General features: G+C 41.2%; 1 protein-coding gene across 6 annotated transcripts in view; it reads left to right on the top strand.

Annotated features, from left to right (window-relative positions):
* ccser1 (coiled-coil serine-rich protein 1) overlaps nt 1–22823 on the top strand; it is a 378554-nt gene that overhangs the window by 17339 nt on the left and 338392 nt on the right. For all 6 annotated transcript variants that reach the window (XR_009062832.1, XM_057832960.1, XM_057832959.1 and 3 more), the window contains exons 2-4: nt 3874–4822; nt 11119–11485; nt 19621–19805. Coding sequence is in view for 5 of the 6 variants with exons in the window: in XM_057832959.1 (XP_057688942.1) it covers nt 3874–4822; nt 11119–11485; nt 19621–19805 (1501 nt within the window). In the remaining variant the exon portion in view is untranslated. The remainder of the gene's footprint in view (nt 1–3873; nt 4823–11118; nt 11486–19620; nt 19806–22823) is intronic.

The following is a 22823-nucleotide window of genomic DNA, read 5'->3' as shown; positions in this document are numbered from 1 at the left end:
TCAAATTATTAAGCCTCTATTTTTCTATCTTTGGGTTGCTCTCTAGTGCCGTTTACATCAGATTACATCCAATTAAAAATACAGTATGCAGTGGCGTCCATTTTGTGGGGTTAAACAGATGGCATAAGACTTAACCCCAAAGGTTGGCGGCAACTCAGATTGAGTGCTAATTTAATGCCGCACTGTGATATCTATACTGGCTATTTCAGAAAAGTAGCATTAGTAATGTGAGACCACAACAGATTTAGCAATGTAAAGTTTTGAAACAATTTGCATGTTTATGATTACATTTTTTTTCCGGTAGTTGAAACAAGGAAAAAACTATAAAGACAAAAAACAACAACAAAGTATTGAAATTAAAGGCACTAATCCCTTCATCTTTGTATTTGATCATCAGAAGCAATATTTACACATGAAAATGACAAAATAAATGTTTAAAAAAAAATTATTTTTTAAAAATAACTTTCATTAATTTGTTCTTTTTTAATCCTGCACTTGACAAGGCAAGGCAAGGCTATTTTATTTGCATAGCACAATACAACACAAGGCAATTCAAAGTTCTTTAAATCAAATGAAGATCCACTTGCAGAGATAAAACGATTCGACAATTGAAACAGGAAATAAAATTATGCAGGAAATAAAATTATTAGGGCTGTCAAACGATTAAAATTTTTAATCGAGTTAATTACAGCTTAAAAATTAATTAATCGTAATTAATCGCAATTAATCGCAATCAAAACCCTCTATAAAATATGCCATATTTTTCTGTAAATTATTGTTGGAATGGAAAGATAAGACACAAGATGGATATATACATTCAACATACGGTACATAAGGACTGTATTTGTTTATTATAACAATAAATCAACAAGATGGCATTAACATTATTAACATTCTGTCAAAGCGATCCATGGATAGAAAGACTTGTAGTTCTTAAAAGAAAAATGTTAGTACAAGTTATAGAAATTTTATATTAAAACCCCTCTTAATGTTTTCGTTTTAATAAAATTTTTAAAATTTTCAATCAAAAAATAAACTAGTAGCCCGCCATTGTTGATGTCAATAATTACTTACACAATGCTCATGGGTTCTGAAGCCTTAAAATCAGTCGCACCCAAGCGCCAGCAGAGGGCAGCAAAACTCCATAAAACACAAGAAAGTGAGCGTTTAACTGTACTGTCATTTAAATCTGTCTGAGCGGGGCATTGCGTTAATTGTGTCAACTATTTTAACGTGATTAATTTAAAAAATTAATCAACGCCTGTTGACGCGATAATTTTGACAACCCTAAAAATTATGCATAAAAATCACATTAATATCGAAAATGGAAAGAAAGCAGAAAATGAATAAAAAGCAAATAGATTGAAAGTTCAAATATACTGTATAGTTATACAGTTATAACAGTTATGACAGTTATAAATATGCTTTGATAAATAAAAGTGTTTTTAGCCCTGATTTGAAGGAGTTAACAGTTTGAGTGCACTTCAGACCTTCAGGTAACTTGTAGCAGAGGTGGGCAGCTAGGGATGGGATTTGGGAACCGGTTTGTAGTGCGTTTCAGTTCCATGGAATTGTTTGGTAGTTTATCTAATGATATTCTTATAGATTCCAAGCAGCACAAATTACGTCATGTAATTTAGGCATGTTACACACACTTGATACAGCCAGCAAGACTATGTGAATATTCAAAGAGTGACCTCTCACTAAGTATATTCTAGAGAGCCATCGCCAGGGATGAAAGTGGACCAGAACGGTCAGGAACGCAGTTCCGGTATAAGATTCAGGGCCAGAACGCAGTCCTGGTATAAGATTCAGGGCCGTAACACAGTGCTTTGATTCCGAAAATATGACAGCAACTGTCAAAACGCTATGTGAAAAAAAACAAACAAAAATAAAATGCTAAGCTGCCACACATGCGTTTCAGCTCCAGGAAGAAAACAATCTACCAACATCAGATTAACATACACAAGTCTTAATAATAAAGCGCTTGTGTAGCGTAATCAGTTTCCACCAATATTTATTATTGATTTTATTCCATGGACGGCATGGTGGTTTCCCCAGGTGCTGCAGTTATCTGAGTCTGACGATGAGTCACGTCAATGTGCGAATGCACGCAGCAAAGCAAAACAGCCGAACTCATTAATCCGTTCAATTGGCTGACATACTGACATGTGATCAGCAGAGATGGTTAGCTCTAATTGGTTCAAATGTGCATGTTTTCTGGAACAGCAAAAAAAAAAAAAGCTTGTTGAATTGAAGCAACAAAAAAAAGGGGCAATGCAACATAAAATGGATCAAATCTTTAAGTGCAACGAAAGCGTTGAGGAGGCTTATTTTCTGCAAAATTTCCGATTCTTAGATTATTCGCGATTCGGCCGTGGAAGATTCGAGAACGATTCACAAACGTCCAAGTTCCAATTATGGAATTATACCAGGTAAAGCGGAAATAAAACGCAGTCAGCGCGGTCTTCGGGACGCAATGAGGAACGGACCGAGAGTAAATATCATGTGCAGCTAATGCCGCTTGGTAAAAAAAAAAAACATTAATAGTTGACTGTGGCCGTCAGGCGCTACAAACAGCGCGCAGTTGCTAGTTGCTACAAACATACGGCAACATACGGCTATGGTAGATATAACATATATCTAGACTAGATGTGAAGTGACAGACTTTCCCGCGCAAGTAAACAGGCGCCATCTTAAAGCAGTAGACTTCTCTAGAAGGCTCTGTTGTAACGAACCTAATTACTTTTTATCTAAAATACCCCTAAATCGGCAAAATCTTGACTTGAATCTATCTTTAAATGATGAAATAGTTTTAAAACTTTCACATGTCGAAAGTAGACATGAGGGAAATTATGGAATAACGGGCGCAATTTTAACACCTTTAACAGTTGATTCACAACATTAAATGACCTCCAAACATAGCAAAGGTTGCTATGTTTTTGTTTTGTTTTTTGAAAAAATGGAAAAAAAAACATGAAATGTAACACCACAGTTACTTACTCAATACTCAAGTTACTTACATCATTAAATTATTTGAATGTAGTTTAAAGCTGCTGATACAGAATGGGGACTTAAGTATTTTATTTACTGTTTTTAACCGGTAACTTGATACTAAAATAGTAGTTTGGTTTATTTAGCCTGAGAGGATTTTTGAACAATTTTGGAACAAATATACAAAACATAAAAAAAAAAAATAAAAAAAAATGGGGGGAGGGAGGCATCAATAATTGATTTATAATCGAATCGGAGTCTGAATCGTAATTGAATCGTTAGGTGCCCAAAGATTGCCACCTCTACTTATTTATCATATTTAGTTTTATTTGCTCTGATTGGGAGGAGGTTCAGAACATCTTAGCCGTCAATGTGCACTTTGGACTTATATTTGTTCATTTATGTTCGGCTACTTATTCATTTCCTTATGATTTAAAAAAGTCAATGTTTGCGCGATCTTCAAAATATATTCCATTTCACTCTGCATAATATGTCATTTGTACTTATTTTTCTGACTGTATGTTTTCAAGAAAAATGAAAACTGATATAAAATGAAAACTGATATAACCTACTTAAACTCTAAAAAAAAGATTAAAAGTTAAAACTATATTCAAAATCAACTAAAATCAAACTATGATGGAAAGTCCAAAACTTCGATTACCTTGCTATGCAGTAATGTTTTCGTGCCACTGTCACAATAACATAATACCTTTTAATTCCCCAACGTTAATGAAGGGAAGAATAATTGGCTTACTATTAGTTGGTCCACATTTGTCAGTGTGATTAATGATAGGAAATAATTTATTGAAGATTGCTTTGGAGACCCCATTGAACATAGAGCTTGTCCTTCTTTAATCATGTTGTCTGTTTAATCTGCAGACTGCCCCACCATCGCCTCAGCCTATCGATGGGTGAATCCGGCTCGCGTCGCTCCACGCTAGTCTCCCGCCTGCCCATCTTCCGGCGGAGCAACTGCAAGAGACAGGACTCGCTGCCATCGTCACCGTCGTCAGGGGGCAACTGCGCACACACTTCGTCGCCCTCCAGCACCAACTCCAGCTCAGGGAGCACCGGCAAACGTCGGAGTCTCTTTCGCGCACCCTCTCTGAGCTTCTCAGCCAAGCGGAGCAGCAATCCTCGCGTCCAGCCCGTCAACTTGAACCTCACGTCGCCCTCAGTCTCTGCCCAAACCACCGATGCCAATGGGAACAGCCAGCAGCCGACTACTGCGTCACAGTCGGGAGGTTTTAGTGAAGCTCACACAAAGTCGCGACACTCGTTTGGCTTTGGGAGCTATCGGCAGAAAAAAATCACACGCTCTCAAACTGAGGATTTCGACAAAGCCTCGGCCTCCTCTTCCACAAATAATCGGAACGTCTTCATCAACTGCCTCAGTGGCTCGACGGCCAATGAGGGCGATGACTCAGGTTTCATTGAAGATTACGGCAACGGGCGCTCGTCGCGACACAAGAAACACCTGTTGCCCAAGTCCCTTTCGGCCCATCACCGCTTTCCTCACCAGAGGCCACCAGGGGAGAATCCTGAGAGTCCTGGCATTGCTACAGTCACCCCGGGGACCGGAGGGCTCACCCCAGCTTCTTGTCCAAGTGACGTCGGCCTGGAGAGCTCGCTTCAGTCTCCCATGGTATCAGAGGATCGCACCACAGCCATCACCCCATCCGAATTCATTCCTATTACCGAAGACTCTGTCTCTGAGGCCGAAGCTCTGCCAGCTCCCAGTCCTGGACCGATCCTAGTGTCTGGGCCCATCACTGACACTGCTGCAACTGATGGTCAACCTGTCCAAGAGACTATATCTTCCTCACAGGTACTGCTTTTAGCTTGGCTGTGACCTAAATGCTCCCATATGAATATTATCTAGTTGCAATTGCGTCTGAGTGCGTAAAATATGATGGTCTTTTTAACGCAGGCATCGTTCACATTCGCTGCATGGAGGTTGAGAATTCCCATGCAGAATTTACTGTTTTTCTGTATTGATACTAGTGCTGCGACGATTAATCGATTAGCTCGAGTATTCGATTAGAAAAAAAGATTCAAATTAAATTTTGCTGCTTCGAGTATTCGTTTAATTAAAGTGGCGTTGTAATGGTTTGTTTTGAAAGTGTTTGCATTTAGATTTATTGATTTGGGTGGATAGACTGCCCTCTAGTCTGCCTCATTTCACATGGCTTAATCCAGCTGCTTCCTGTTAAGACCAACAAAGGCTAAGTTTGAGTTTTTTTTTTTAATGCATTCGTAATTTAGTTCATAGGTATATTTAGCCGTTTTTTTTTTTTTGTGGGAATATGTGTGTGTACCACTTGTTAATTTCTAAAAAAAAAAAGTTAGCATTTTACAGCATTTAAGCTAGTGGACTTTGCTATGTAAATTAGCCAATTGTTCTTTTGCTGTACATAGATCCTCATTTACAGTATTTATTTATTTTTTATACCGTTTGAGGTTCAGCTCAGGTATTTAAATTTTCGATTATTCGAACTAATTAGTTCATCGATTAATCGACTACTAAAACAATCGATAACTGCAGCCCTAATTGATAATGATAGTGAAAAAATATAAACATTGAGAATAGAACGCTATTGGCCTGCAATCAGTTCAGTGTGCACCTCCTCCAGCGACCCCACGGCCCTTATCAGGATAAGAGGTACGAAAAATGAATAAATGAATGAATGAATTATGAATAGAGATCTTCTTATAAAATTTGATGTGTATACATTTTAACCCTTGAACACTTAAGCCTATTTTGTCCGAATTCGCATGCCTTTGATGTTGCCTTTATATTTCAAAGAAAAAATTGCTCAATTGTTTTTTCAGGACACCATAACTTTCATGTCCAAACTGATGTTTTCTTCACTGACCAATTATAATAACTATTTTGGACCCCAAAAGACCAAAAATCCCCAAATCTTATGTTTAAATTTGTAATACTGATGTCTCATTGACAACCATATCTACGAAACGTTTTGAAGCTTGATAATATTTATTCAACTTATTTGGATAAACATTCAGCAGAAAAAAATAAGATTGAATAGTTTTATATTTGACAATTCAAAACAAACAGCAGGTTTGGTCATAGGCGTTCTTGGCCTTTACACATACTATGGTCAAAACATGTTATATACAGTAGACCAACAGTGCAAAATACTGAAAAAAATATCAATACATATATATATACACCATTTAACACAAAAAGGGTTTGGAGGATATCTTTTTGTGAGGTTAGGTATGGTATCCATCACTTTATCAATAGTATATACCATATTTTTTGGACTATAAGTCGCAGTTTTTTTTTCATTGTTGGGCTGGCGGTGCGGCTTATACTCTGGAGCGACTTATGTGTGAAATTATTAACACATCATTATATCAATTCACACGTTATTTTTGGTGTTTTGGAGTGACACTGATGGTTTGGTAAACTTTTTAGGATCTTCTTCATGCTATAGTTCTCTGAATAAATCTACGTTAACATACCGACTATGTTCGCATTTCGTTGTTCATGCATTATGGGGTGGCGTGGCTCAGTGGTAGAGTAGTTGTCCCCCAACCCAGAGGTTGTGGGTTCGATTCTTCGCCCTGATGAACTCGTCTAAGTGTCCTTGAGCAAGATACTGATCCCCACGTTGCTCCTGGTGCTGCGTCACCAGTAGGTGGATGGCGAGATAGTGTAGAGCGCTTTGAGCGCCTTGAAATGTGGAAAAGCGCTATATAAGTATAACACCATTTACCATTATGTAACATTATCATACTGTACACCAGTGGTGTCCAAACTATTCCACATAGGGCCGCAGTGGTTGCTGGATTTCATTCCTTCAAACCAAGATGATTTCTTTTCACCAATCTGGTGTCTCACAAGTGTAATCAGTTGATTGCAGTCAGGTGCTGCTTGTTTTAGCAGAAACTTCATTGGTTAAACTGTCTGTGCTCGATTGGTAGGAACAAAAACCAGGACCCGCAGCGGCCCTTGCGGACAGGTTTGGACACCCATGCTGTACACTGATTCAGCATGTTGTTCTTTATTCATTCATTCATTTTCCATGCCACTTTTCTTTATTTAATTTTTATTTTAAATTGCCTTTCAAGATGACATATCTGTTCTATGTGTTGGATTCCACCCAAAAATGCGACTTATACTCCGGTGCGACTTGTATGTTTTTTTTCCTTTTCGTTGGGCATTTTATGGCTGGTGTGACTTATATTTAGGTGCGACTTAGTCCGAAAAATACGGTACATGCAATCAAGCTTCTTGATCTTGTATACAAATTGAAAAGATTGATAGTGTAAAAAAATCAAATATAACATTGAAAAAAGAAGTCTTTTCAAAAGTATTCACTATAAACTAATTGAGGAAAAAATTTTTCAGGCATACCACTCAGTTCCCCCTTGAACAGGACCAAGAGCCACATCATACATTGTGTCACACAGCCCACTCTTCCGCCGTTTGCGCTGTCCGCCTGTCACTTTTCCCAACTTGCCGACTCATCTGAAGAAAATGACAAATCTGGTCTATCCTCTTCTTCGAGTTGATGAAATAATGCATTAGCTTGATTTAGTTTTCAATTCATTCCGCACGTTTCAAAGTCGCTTGCTCAATCCAACCAGCCGTCGCTCGCTCTTTCGCCTCCCTCTCATTAGGTGGCGCCTCGCTCAGCAATTTATTAAAAATGTTCACATTACGTCCGTCCTTCTTGACCTCACAATAGCTCCTGGCATATGTCGTCCTTTATGGTGCTTTCGGTTTTGAAAAAGGACAAGAAATCATGGAAATATGGACATAAACAAATGGTCCATGCATCCTTTTAATGCTTATTTATGAGGGAAATAAAACTATAAAACTCACATGACATTATCTCCCGTGGGCGTGGACCTCAACTTCCGCACTTTCAAATAAGACCAACCAGCAGCACGTGAGTGACGTAAATACTTTGTGACGAGGCTTCAAAGATGATATGCGTTTTTTGTCGCTCCCAACACATTCGGTGTTAAAGGGTTAATGGATAAATTGGTAAGTACTTTCATTTTCAGACTATAAGGCACACTTGACTATATGCTTCGCCCTTCATATTTTTACAATAAAATTTTATTTGTTCTTATGATGCAGCACCATAAAATACAGGTGTCTATATCGTATTGCAAGATATTGACAAAAGAAATTTAGCTCATTAGCCTGTAAAAACCCATAAATCGACACATTAGCTGCACTGGACTACATGCCGAAGTGTTCAAAGAGGTGTGTGTGTTACCTCCGTGAAGTTGGCCCCCCATCAGATGCAAATGTATTAAAAAATTATGTAATTCGTTTGTGCTGCGTTTGTGCTGCAAAATTTTTCGTTTGTGCTATTTTTTTTTTGAGATATTGAGATATTAATTTCGAGTGATGATGTCACGCAGCCCCCCGTTTATTGCAAAATGGACCCGAAATGGTGCCATTCGTTTATGATACGTTTATGCTGTAAAAAATTTAGTTGGTGTTGCTATTTTTTTATAGATATTGAGATAGTAATTTTGAGTGATGACGTCAGTGGCATCACCTCCGTCGTGGCTGACGAAGCGTAGCAATAACAGAGGGGTGTCCCAACAACTAGCGCAAACGTTGCACAACATGAATGGCACCTCTTCGGGTCCATTTTGCAGTAAATGAGGGGCTGCGAGTCACATCAGCACCCTAACAAGGTTCCCAGGGCCTTTGGAAGCGAAACAGCATCACTGACCCACCCCCATACTTCACAGTGGGTATGAGGTGCTTTTCAGCATGTGCATCTTTCGTGGCACGCCAGACCCACTTAGAGTGTTTGTTGCCAAGAAGCTCAATCTCAGGCTTCAACTGGGACCGTGTGCTTTGGTCAGATGAGACCAAGATTGAGCTTTTTGGCAACAAACACTCTAAGTGGATCTAGCGTACCACGAAAGATGCGCATGCTGAAAAGCACCTCATACCCACTGTGAAGTATGGGGGTGGGTCAGTGATGCTGTGGGGCTATCTCGCTTCCAAAGGCCCTGGGAACCTTGTTAGGGTGCATGGCATCATGAATGCTTTGAAATACCAGGGCATTTTAAATCAAAATCTGTTGCCCTCTGCCCGAAAGCTGAAGATGGGTCGTCACTGGGTCTTTCGGCAAGACAATGACCCTAAACATATGGCCAAATCTACACAGAAATGGTTCACCAGACACAAAATCAAGCTCCTCCCTTGGCCATCTCAGTCCCCAGACCTTGTTTTGTTGGCAAAAGGGGGTTGTACAAAGTATTAACACCAGGGGTGCTAATAATTGTGACACACATTATTTGATGTCAAATATTTTTTTTTTTATGTGGGATTTTTTCCCCACTGAATGAATGCACTTGTATTGAAGGTTGGATTTTTCTCCTTATTTGAATTAAAACAAAATATTAGAAGCTAAAAAAGGTTTTAAAGGTCTTTTTCAGGGGTGCCAATAATTATGGAGGGCACTGTATGTCTACTTTCGACATGTTAAAGTTTTAAAACTGTTTCATCGTTTAAAGATAGATTCAAGTCAAGATTTTGCCGTTTTAGGAGTATTTTAGATATAAAGTTAGGTTCGCTCAGAAGGTTCGCTACAACAGAGCCTTCCTGAGAGGTCTACTGCTTTAAGATGGCGGCTGTTTACTAATGCCGGTCAATCTATCATTTCGCATCTCGCTCTCCCTCCACGTGGTAACGCCGCCGAGTCTGTCATTTCGCATGTAGTTCTTTACACATGTGATATCTACTAAGGATGCAACAATACTCGGTTTTATATTGAACTGGTCGATACGCTCGCTTCGATTCAATACGCAAAAACATTCGATCCAGCTGAAAAATTCCCAGAATGTATTTTACGAATTTGTTTTTTGTCGTCTTTCTCGCTAAAATGTCAGGCGCAGCTTTGCCTTCAAAAAACAAACTCTGCCGCTCGGAAATTTCACACACACCTTTAATAGCAGCACAAACGAAACTTTTCAGCACAAACGAGCACAAACCTAGCATAAATAACGAACATAATTTTATTATAAATTTGCATCTGATGGGAGGTCTACTTCATGGAGGTGTGTGTGTTGGGTAACTAGTGGTTTATAGTCCGAAAATTACAGTGATATTAATATATTAATACAGACTAAAAGTACTGTACGTGTGTGTTTAGCCATTTATGCTGTAACCAGCAAATTCTTTGCAAACCTTTATTGACCAGGGGTGTCAAACTGATTCCACAAAGGGCCACAGTGGGTCCTGGTCTTTGTTCCAACAGACCTCACACAGACAGTTCAACCAATGAGGTTCCTGTTAAAAAAAAGTAGCATCTGACTGCAATCAATTGTAAGACACCAAAATGGTGAAAGGCTGTCCCCCTGATGGGTTTGAACAAAAACCCGCACCCTCTGCGGCCCTTTGAGGATCGGTTTGACACATATGCTTCAGTCCATCAGTGTTGCATGGCCAGAGTATATAGATTAAGAGGAGGCCCCTCTATGAGAGGTGATCGCCACTGTATTGAATTGCTAGGGAGGGAAGTGATGCTGATATGTTTTACTCCTTTCATTTAGTACATGAATTTGCGAAATGTAAAATAAAATGAGAACACATCTATTTCAACAATATTTTATAGACTGCTCCGGCAATCTTCATTAAAATGAAGTTGTATGTTTTTGCAATGTGGAAGAAAGACACATTGGGAAAACATATACAACTCCACACGAGAACACCGCATCCAGGATTCAAACACCAATCCTTAGAACTGAGACTGATGTGTGAACTATGGTGCCTGAGGAGGTTCCACTGTTCAATAAAACTTCTTGCTTATTAAACACACGAATGGGGGTTTATTTGAAAAGAATAGCTCCAACTTAAGGTGCCCTTGGACGTGAAAAACAAACAAAAAAGAGGAATATTTATGGTGAAATGTGTGAAATGTTGTATAAACCGCTGGCACCAGGCATGAAAAGTAGTTTTATTAGAAGGGTGTAAAAAAGTTTGCCCTTCACATTTCAAACCTGTGTGCTGCCATTAAAATGTTTTATTTTATATTCTGCTAAGAATAAGAAAAAAACCCCACCTGAGGTGACAATATCAAGCATGACTATGCAGTATAAAGTTCAATGTCATCTTTCCAGGCTCCTCTGGGCACTGAGAAGCCATTACTGCCTGAAACCAGCACAGCCAACAACACTGACTACGAAACGGCCGTCTCCCTCTCGGAACCAGAAACTGCTGTGCCCTGCTCGTCCCCGCGAGTGCAGTTGCCGGATGAGAGGGACCAGCGCAAAGAAAAGGAAGAGGTGGCTGACAGAGGGACGTCGGGAAAGAAGAATACTGAGACCACCAGTGAAAGTGAGGCGGGACCACCGAGAAGTGACAGCTGCCGTTCATACCCAGAACAGTCGGAGAGAAGGACGAGACACACCCTGTCAGTTCACGAGAGAGGAACCTTTTGTGGCTGCCGAGAACCCAGATCCTGTCACATAAGGAAACCACATACAGGTAGAAAACAAAAATATTTCCCTCTAAACACAGTCATTTTCCAATTTTCCAATTTTCAGTCGTATTTGAAGCCCCTTTTACACTGCAAAAATACACCTCCCACAAACTAGTTAAATTATCTTGTTGTCCATGTAAATCTACTCGAAATAAGTGAAATTATCTGCCAGTGCTTCAAGTAGTGCTTCTTAGATTTCTTGAAATAAGAAAAATAGCTTCCCATGGGCTCACCACCTGTGGGATGGGCCAAAGGGGTCGGGTGCATAGGGAGTTGGGCGGCAGCCAAAGACCCCCAGCTGCAGAAGCTAACTCTTGGGACATGGAATGTCACCTCTCTGGCAGGGAAGGAGCCCGAGCTGGTGTGCGAGGCAGAGAAGTTCCGACAAGATACAGTCGGACTCTCCTCCACACACAGCTTGGGTTCTGGTACCAGTCCTCTCGAGAGGGGTTGGACTCTCTTCCACTCTGGAGTTGCCCACGGTGAGAGGCGCCGAGCAGGTGTGGGCATACTTATTGACCCCCGGCTTGGCGCCTTTACGTTGGGGTTTACCCCAGTAGAAGAGAGGGTAGCTTCCCTCCGCCTTTGGGTGGGGGGACGGGTTCTGACTGTGGTTTGTGCTTATGCACCAAACAGCAGTTCAGAGTACCCACCCTTTTTGGAGTCCTTGGAGGGTGTGCTGGAGAGCGCCCCCTCTGGGGACTCCCTCGTTCTTCTGGGGGACTTCAACGCTCGCGTGGGCAACGACAGTGAGACCTAGAGGGGCGTGATTGGGAGGAACGGCCCCCCGATCAGAACCCGAGTGGTGTTTTGTTATTGGACTTCTGTGTTCGTCACAGTTTGTCCATAACAAACACCATGTTCAAACATAAGGGTGTCCATATGTGTACTTGGCACCAGGACACCCTAGGCCGAAGTTCGATGATCGACTTTGCAATCGTATCATCGGACTTGCGGCCGCATGTTTTGGACACTCGGGTGAAGAGAGGGGCGGAGCTGTCAACTGATCACCACCTGGTGGTGTGTTGGCTCCGATGGTGGGGGAAGATGCTGGCCAGACCTGGCAGGCCCAAACGTATTGTGAGGGTCTGCTGGGAACGTCTGGCAGAATCCCCTGTCAGAAAGAGCTTTAACACCCACCTCCGGCAGAACGCGACCTCCAACTCTCACTGGGGCGGTTCGCAGCCGAGAAGACATGTGCCGGTTACCGGTTTCACGGTTTACTGTGATGTGAAAACGTTGCGGTTTCAAAACCACTAAAATTTTCCGTCATACCTTGGTACGGTATTCGCTATTTTTCATGTGCCAAAATGCAGCCGAAGTGGCTTGGTGCGGCAGCGCTCACCCTTCCCGTTTGTTGCCGTGAGTGTCAGTGACGCTATACTGCTCTACAGCCAGCAAACCCAAAAACACACCCTCCAAACACAAGGCGTTCTTTTCTTCAATTTATTGAGCTCTCAAATCGTGGTGAAATATACAAATGAATACATTTAAAACGTTGTACAATTCGATTTTTCCACGTGTGATTAGGTTCAACAGGATAGCAGTAGCACCATTAAAAAGTTAAAAAAACAAAACACACATTTTCCTTTCAAATTCAATATGCAAACTAACTAAAACTTACAAAGACGAATGTTAGCCTAGGCTAAGCTGGGAGAGCAGCTTTGTTGAGGTTTTATGTCTCACAGACGCTGAGTGAGAAACAAGCTTGAATGAAGGGGGAAAGAAAAAGGATCGCGTCAAAGATCGCTAATTGTGAAAGGAGTTCTCACTCCTCACTTTTTTTTTTTTTTTTAGATGAAACCTTTCCTGAACAATATTTACCTTTTAACTAATTTATAAAACTAACTTATACATTTTTAACTAACTTATTAACTTATGAATTCTTTGTTCTTTTTAACACAAAGGCATGGCATCATGTAGACTAGAGTTGACACAGTGGCTGAAAATGGCGAAACTTCACTTGTGCTTCCCCCCCTCAAAAAAAGTGATACAGTATATATTTTTAATTTCATTTAGAAGTGTTTTTACTTTTTTATAGCAATTATTTTGTTCTTACTCTAATATTGAGCAACTTGAGCTGTGGCTGTGGGTATAGTGTAGGTTCTATTTTAATTTTATATAAAATATTTGTTATTTTTTGTTAATTTATTTATTTTCACATTATATTCATGTTCCAATTTGCAAATATGTTTTGGAAAAAAATACTGTTCAATGGAAAAAAACAATTTTCTTCTTTTTTTTTAAACCCATACATCTCAAAATTTTGGAGCTATAATTGCAATACCGTGATACCGTGAAACCGCGGTATTTTTGCTCACGGTTATCGTACCGTCAAAATGTCATACCGGCACATGCCTACAGCCGAGTGTGAAGCGGTTGGGATGAAGATCAGCACCTCCAAATCCGAGACCATGGTCCTCAGCCAGAAAAGGGTGGCATGCCCTCTCCGGGTCGGGGATTAGATCCTGCCCCAAGTGGAGGAGTTCAAGTATCTTGGGGTCTCGTTCACGAGTGACGGTAGGAGGGAGCGGGAGATTGACAGGCGGATCGGTGCAGCGTCTGCAGTGATGCGGACTCTGCACCGGTCTGTTGTGGTGAAGAAGGAGCTGAGCCAAAAGGCGAAGCTCTCAATTTACCGGTCGATCTACGTTCCTACCCTCACGAGTCAAAGTCACGAGCTGTGGGTCGTGACCGAAAGAACAAGATCCCGGATACAAGCGGCCGAAATGAGTTTCCTCCGCAGGGTGTCCGAGCTCTCCCTTAGAGATAGGGTGTGAAGCCCGGTCATCCGGAAGGGGCTCGGTGTCGAGCCGCTACTCCTCCGTGTTGAGAGGAGCCAGTTGAGGTGGCTCAGGCATCTGGTTTGGATGCCTCCTGGACGCCTCCCTGGAGAGGTGTTCAGGGCATGTCCCACCGGCGGGAGGCCCCGGGGTCGACCCAGGACACGCTGGAGAGACTATGTCACTCGGCTTGCCTGGGAACGCCTTGGAATCCTGCCGGAGGAGCTGGCTGAAGTGGCTGGGGAGAGGGAAGTCTGGGCTTCCCTGCTAAAGCTGCTGCCCCCGCGACCCGACTCTGGACGAAGCGGAAGATAATGAATGGATGGATGGATGGATGGATGGATGGATGGATAAGAAAAATAGCTAGCTGAAAATAAGCTTAACAGACTTATTTTAAGCAAAAAAATTGTATATTTAATCTTAAAAAAAAAAGATTTGAAATGTCAAAATGTTCTTAATTCAAGAATAGATATTATTCAAAACATTATTTAAAAGCACTTCTTTCTTGATTTAGGTGAAAAGTTACCCACCTTTAATTTAAGTACTATTTACTGAAACCTGATGCATTAATCTGTTAACTAGTCTTTAACACTCAAAACAAGATGGAGAAAATTATTTGACTAGATTTAAGAAAAATAATCTGATTAAAACATTATAAATTTGCAGTGTACGTTGTCTATTAAGGTTTCTGCAAGTTTTCGACCTTTCGAAGAGTGTTTTCAGAAGCTTCCTTTACACACTGTGTAAAAGACTGCAGTTTTCCACTCTCTCAGATACTATTAGAGGTACCATACGCAAGCTACCTGTAAAAGCTAAAAATATCCCCCTTTTTCTGTAAAAATGACACGGGCATGAAATGAGAAGACAAAGTTGATACACAAGTTCAAATCCTTTTGCAGTAGGATTAGAAGCCTGCCTTTTAAAATATGAGCTCTTGTGTAATTGTATATAGGTACTCCCAGGCTTAGGAATGAGTTCTGTTCCTACGCTGGAGAACTAACCTAAATTTCCTTTAAAATCGGAATTAACCCTTGAAATACCCCTAAATACCCCCTAAATCTCAAAATAACTAACCAAAAACATGTATTGTACGTCATTGTAGCCTACGGTCTTGTTGGCAAGGACCGTAGGCTACAAGATGACAGCGAGCTAAGCTCCGAAATGACCATGTCAGACGTCTGTGTGGTTTTGATGACTTTATTCAGCTGCTCATGACCTCAACACTTGCAGAATGAAACTAAAATTAAAAGAAATTCAATCAGTTTAATTTTCAATAACAGCAATTCAAATTTCAGATTCAGATTTATTTGTCATTGACACCAGCTCTCACAAGATGACAACAGATGCAACGAAATTCCGTTCGATGAGTCAGCATCAGGCCGCTGCAGACTTTGTCCTGCGTCTTCTTCAGAAATTAAAGAGCAAGTTACAAGTAGACACACATATATCATGCAACATAGCATGGGTATGACACGACTCACAGGTCACGTGCAGGGATTTTTTTGTACGAAAAAAAAGGAGCACTACCAGTCATGGCTGGAGGAAGGGGGGGAATCAGTGATAGTAAGAAAAAGGCGGTAGCGGATTGGGGGGCAGGGTTGTGTGTGAGTGTGTGTATGCACAAGTGTATCAGTGTTTGTACGTGTCTGTAGACAAAATAAGAGTCACAGGGCCCTGCTTGCCTGGCACGGCCAGACTATTCTCCCTGTGTTTTTCAAACACTGAGAGTATAGTCTGGGACCCAGCCCATTAACGGCCTCTCGAGCAAGTACAAAATCAATCGACAAATCAGATTCATTTATTTGCGTGACGTGTTCTTAACGAGCAACGTCACTCTTCCACGTCGGAAGTCGTCTCCACAACACAGATGGCGACCAGGAGAGCCGAGAATATGTTCCAATCCACGGTAAAATCAGTTTTAAATGACCAAATACACATCGATACAAGTCATTGACAACAGTCTGTCTCGCACTAGCCATGTTGAATAAACTCTCCTCGTGTATTTACTTCCGCGCGCAAGTCCCTCGTCCCGCCCGTCGCTGATTGGTCCACTCCGCTGTCTGTTTGCTGTGGCTTGCTCCGCCCTGGAAATTTTATCCGCTTAATGGTGGCCAGACTCAATAGCTGGAACAGCGGTGAGTCTGGAGTACCAGGCTAGGGCCCTACAACCGGCCTTGGGAAGAGATCAAGGGCAAGAGATAGCGCCATCTGCACGGCTCCCTCCAGGAGAAGGGAGGGGTGGGGTAAGGGTGTTCGGGGAAAGGTAGAGGAAAATTAAAATCGAATTAAGCCGAATAAGAATTTAATATGTCCAAATACGGTTGGTCTTCAGTCAAATTCTCGCTAATCATGGTGTAGACGAGACCTCAGGTCCCTTGAGTCATTGCCAATATTCGCGGTCTGTCTTGACAGTTCAGTCACATGCCCCGACAGTTCCGTCACCTGGCGCAAGGTAGCATCCACTTTTCTCCATCCTTCCTTGGACCCAACCGTGAGTCCACGGAGGCAGTTACCGATCCGAGCCTCGACGTGGTCTTCCAATGCCTTGAATCGCACCGTTTGGTCCATGGTCAATTTGTTGATTTCCTTAAAAAGCTGCCATCTTGGAAACTTTACGTAGAGCAGGGCACCTTCTAAGCCAAGCAGAAGGAACCCCACAACCGTCACGCCAAACAGCCAAATATCCATGATATCTTCCACAGATAGGACAGTAAGACACACTGGCTACCAGTGATCCCGCAATTGTGTTTATAATTAGCTGCTGATACAGCAATAACAATCCACACAAACGATTTGCATGTATCCGATAGCATCCACACATCATCAAAAACATTCACATAAACTCGTCCCAAGTATTCGACCACAAATGAAAATGTAAGCAGGCTTTCCCCTAGGATTTTTTGAAGCCGTGGTGGTGGTGGGCCGCATCCAACTCTGACAGTCCACCATGTCGTGCCGCGGCAAAATTGCTTCATATCATGACAAATGACATTTTTTTTTCTTCCCAACAAAAACCATAACAAAGATCGACATGAAATATTTCATTAGCCAGACTGATGAAATATTTCGGAACGTGACTGTCAACATTTACGATGGCGTATAAGGGCCAAAAGATAAAATAAAAGTACTACGAGATTGAAGTCGTACTGTTGCTACGAGAAAAAAAGTCGTATTATTTCGTTGGGGTAATGTAACTAGCCGCTACACACTTTATGTACATGTACCTTAGCTGGGGGATACTATGAATCATTAGTATAAATCGTTGAATGGATAATAATTTGATGTAGATGAGACAAGATATAACTGATTTCCTTATTTGTAAAACCGATTTTAAAACTCAACATGCCTTCATTATGATTGATTTTAACAGAGGCGGCAACGCGCTTACGTAAGTATGCAGTCGTTTATTCAGCTACATTAGCCCTCTTGCATAGTCTTCATAGACTTCATAATATTGTTGGCCGTGTCCCTGTGTTCCTCCTTGCCTGTGGTCATTGCGAGGAGCTTCAGCCCAGCGACCGTGTAGGGTTTGACCACCGCTATGATGAGCCCGATGCGCCAGCACCCTCTGGGTCAACTTGTAGCCGGCCTTGACAGACTTGTAGTTCTCCGAGCTGGCCAGCACCGTCAGGCTCGAGAATCGGGCCGTCCTCATCCTCTCAGGCTCTTAAAAAATGTTTGTTTTCGAAAGATGGGTGTTTTGATTAATCTTTTTTATAAAGTGAATAATACTGGGCACTTACTTCAGCCCCAGGACACCTGGGCAGCACCATACAGCCGTTGTTGTGGAGCTGCTGTAGATGTTCTTCCAAAGGTGCACGGGGTCAAAGTAGACTAGTATCTGCTTGTTGCCGTCAGCGTAGGGGTTGGTATAGGACCAGGTGCCCTCGGGGAGCTGACCGAGTGGAAACACAGACAAAGAGCTTTTTACGTTGAAAATTCTTGTGAATAAATGCTTAAATCCCTGAATTTTTCAGAGATATGAATGGAAAACAGTCTAGATTCTTGGTTAAAAGCAAAACACTGGGCAGCTATCATAGATTTTACGTAAATATTTCGAAGTATGACGGCAATGCCGTAGTGGCTAATTTCTCCCATTGATTTTTTTCACGTTTCAAAATGCATGCATGGGACGAAAAATAAAATAATTACCTTGAATCCTCGAACAAACGACTCCTGAGGCAAACCTTCCTGTTTGTATGTGGTACAGCTTTCGTACTTTTTCAACCTAAATCCGGCATTAGATTGCTGCGTTGTGTGTCTGCTCTTGTTGTGTTTGAGAATAACTCACAAAAGCGTTGCGCAGTGTCTGGGGGAATTGAGCTGTCAATTTATTATGAGGTCGATGCCCTATGTCAGTGGTCCCCAAACTACGGCCTGCGGGCCGAATACGTCCCGCCTCCACATATGGGCCGGCCCCCTGAACAATTTTCTTTCTTTTTTTTTTTTTTTCTCAATAGTGTTATTTCCTGGCTTTTTACTGTGAAGAACTCAGAGAGGGTTATTTGGTTATTATCTATTTAATTAATAGTGTTATTATTATTATATTTTATTATATTATATTATTATTATTATTATTATTTTTGATTTACTTTTGTTCCATGAAGAATCCAGAAAGGGTTGTTTGATTGTGGCTTTCTGAAAAACAATAAATTTTTACATTTAGGCACTCATTTAGGCAACACTTTTTCTGTTACAAACTGACCCAGCCCCTCATCTGAGAAGGGAAAAGTTATCTGGACCTCACAGGAAAAAGTTTGGGGACCCCCTGCCCTATGTAATAATGACTTTTATTCTTGTAGTAATATGAGAAAAAAAGTCGCACTATTACAACGAGAATAAATGTCGAATTAATAGTACGAGAATAAAAATCATATTATAACCTGATGTGCTAAGCACAAAGACATCATGCTGCCCTGCCTCAATCCAAATTTGTATAAAAATACTAATGATTTTGTATAATTTATTCATGCACTTTGTTGTAATTTTAAAACAGTCTCAGGCCTGTTTGTATTTTGTGAATGCTTTTAAAATTCCCGAGACTTCTTCATTGTGAGTAAAAACACGTAATTATGCCCACTCACTTCCTAATGCGTGAAGATAAAAGGAGTCACGCCAACACACACTTTGTAAACACTTTTCAGTATGCAAATGTATTGTGAAAGAAGCCTCTGTTTAGGCCCAAAACACATTACTTTCATATTGCAGTTTGCTCTTTGTTCATTATAACCTTACAAGATAAGCCTCTGCCACATTATTGTGACATATTTTCTTGATTTGAGTCCAAAACTAACAAATCTTAAGAAAAACAACTCGAATGAATGAAAAGCTTTAACATTGTCATCTTTGTTTTCCAGCCTCGCTGTGCAGCAGTGTTAGCCCCTACCATGAGGTGATGCGCTTGGAGAGGCGCTTGCGTTCCTCTTCTGAAGGGGCTGGCGGTCCTCGTATCCACAGCAATCATCGGGACACCCCTGGCATGGAGGGATGTGGCCTGCTGAAACACAGGAACAACTCTTCATCTTCCAAACTAGGAAGTTTGGTAAGTGCCTGTGGCTTGTGTTATTAAACCACAGTGATACCTTTATATTACACATGATTAATAATGGTATTAATTTCCCTGCAGTATATAATAATTTGTTCCAGAACCCAAATGCCCACCATCATTAAACCTTTATCAAGTGTTTTAGACACTTTTAATCAATTTGAAAGTTGAAACAGATGTTTGAAAACAATAAAAGACTGTTGAAACACACTCTTAACTTTAATGGTTCAACGAAAGATTAAATGTCGCTTTTCCCATTAACATTAACTGTCACACAAGTATTTATGATACTGCAATGAAACCAACCACTAATGTAATTTCAACCTAAATATAACCACCGTACCATTACAACAGACAAGGGAATGGCAGCCAACCAGTCGACGAAATTGTAACATGGCAGTGTAATGTACAGCTTTGCTAAGGGCTCCTTCAAATGGGTTAAACACACCAATAACAAAAGATTGCAAGTTAGTCCGTGGCGATCAAGTGGAAATGGCGTAGACAGAGAATGGTGATATCATCAAAATAAAAACATCACCATTAACAGCTTGTCCAAATGGGGTACGTATTTTGTTACCATGACAACACTGATTGTGTTGTCTTTTCCTTTCAGATGGAAAATATATTTTATACCATTTTAAACACCAGAACATTTTAAAGTGATCCTCTAACTTAAATACATGTAGGCTCTAATAAACCACAATTTTTCTCTTGTACTACAATATGTTGTTAGAAACACATAAAATGTTAAATCAATGGCAATATTTCATAATATTTAGTCCATATTTTGACCGTTAGTTGGCGCCATGGTTTGCGGGCTCGCAGTGATGACGTCAATGGGATCTTTCCAAATGTGTAGCGTGTTCAACAATTGCTTATTGCTGCCTAAACTCGCGAAGTAAAATGCCACGATGTGCTGCTTTTGGATGCAATTTCCAGTCAAATGGAAACGAGGGGAGTGGAAGTGAGTGGTCAAGGTGGAATTATTATTTTTAGTGAATAAATGTGCATAAGTGGAAGCTTCTCCCCCTTTTTGGTCCCTGTATGCACGTATCCTACCCACCACGCGTTACAACTGGCGCCTGAACATTTTTCCTGGATCCTCAGTCAAGTAAGGGATCTATCTATTTTCTGGATCCGACGGTCCCATCGCGTCTGCAATATTGGTTTCGGATCTGTCCATTTTTTTGATTCGTCGGTCCCACAGCGGCTTTTCGGATCAGTCGATTTTGTGTAATCGACGGCCTGATCGCGGCTGCAACATTGCCATGTGATCGGTCTAATTCCTGGATCTTCGAGTGGGTAAAAAAACGCGGATTTGGATTACTATTGCTATCTTTTTTGTTGAGTATTCTTACTATCATACTAAATAATTAAAGCACTATGGCACGCTACAGTGACGACAGTGACTCTGACGTGGACCTTAGAACAATGTTGGCGTTCGTCAGGGAACGCGTGTTTGCATACTGCTGAGCTTCCGAGTGAAGAGTGGTCAAGGTGGAAATATTAGTTTTTGTGAATAAAATTTGCATAGGTGGAAGCTTCTCCCCTTTTTGGTACTTTTATACACGTATGCTACCTAACACGCGTTACAATGTACAAGACATGGATTACACAAGGTGTGCTCTTTGTGAGGAATTAGCGGCATGGAAAATGAATGAATGAATGAATGCTCTTTGGCCTGTACGGTATGTAAAGCACACGACAGCTCTGGATGCTAACAATCTACATAATTATATTGGGATAAGTTTGAAAACACAATATGCTTACCTTGAATATCTGCTAATAAAACTGGAGTTCCCAACAGGATACACTCTTGGAGTTCCTAACTAACGGCACACTCTCGCATCACCAGTTTTGCCCAACTTTTGTCTTATCAGGTATTTGCTGCATGCATTTTTCCCTGAAGCTCGTCTTGTGAACGACCGACAGTGCTGTCCTGCTCTTCACTTTTCAGATCTGGTTCAAATGGCTTCATTTATTCTCCTCTGACAGAGGCACACTGGATCTAATAACACACAAGACAATTTAACTCTCTACATTTCAGAATAATTGTTGATGCAGCAACCCGGGTGTAGCAGTGAACTCGCTGTCATTTTTGGTCTAATCACTGGTGTGCATGAAACCTCACATTACACGCAAACAAGGACCAAAACAGGAGTGCTCATAGCCAGAGGCGTAGCAAGGGTCCCCAGGCAACAAGCAACATGGGGCCCTTCGAGCGTGTAAAAGTAAGGGGGACAGTTGGATTTGGAGCAATAGCATATTTAATATAAGTATAATAACGCCTCGGTCTCATAGAGCGCTTGTTAGGACACTCAAAGTGCCCGGCTTCTACATTAGGACATAAAACTACAGTAACATAGTACACTCACTGCTTTCTTGCTTCCTTCTCTCCTCTTCTGCTTTTTTTCTTTCTTTTGTCGCTTCCAGAAGGATAACTTCTCTTCATTTTGGATAAACGGCAATTAAAAAAAAAGCCAAATCGCCGCTCACTTTCACTCTGAGTCACGTGGGGGGGGGGGGGGTAGAGCGAGTGAAAGGGCCACTTCAGGGATCTCAAGACCAGAGGTTGCGCTAGACTTTTTCGTTGTCTGTCATTTTGACTGACAGTGTCATAAAAATCCGGTCATAATCTATTTTTACCCGTCACTTACATTTTTAAAATGATAATAATGACATATTCAATAGTATTTAGTTTTCATTCATTTTTAATCAATATTCTGTCCGAACAAGCTTAACAAGAGGCAAACAGACAGCGGAGTGCACCAATCAGCGACGGGCAGACGTGCCGTTAGCAAAGCGACGAGGGCAGGACGAGGGACTTGCGCGCGGAAGTAAACATACGAGGAGAACGGAGTTTATTCAACATGGCTAGCGCGAGACAGACTGTTGTCAATGTCTCGTGTCGATGTGTTTTAGTTCATTTAAAACTGAATTTACCGCGGATTGGAACATATTCTCGGCTCTCCCGTTCGCCATCCGTGTTGTTGCAGAGACGACTTTCGGCGCTCG

This window comes from Corythoichthys intestinalis, chromosome 3, assembly GCF_030265065.1.
Source record: "Corythoichthys intestinalis isolate RoL2023-P3 chromosome 3, ASM3026506v1, whole genome shotgun sequence".
Lineage (NCBI taxonomy): Eukaryota > Metazoa > Chordata > Actinopteri > Syngnathiformes > Syngnathidae > Corythoichthys > Corythoichthys intestinalis.
The sequence above is the reverse complement of the archived record's forward strand: the minus strand, read 5'-3'. Positions and strand labels throughout refer to the sequence as shown.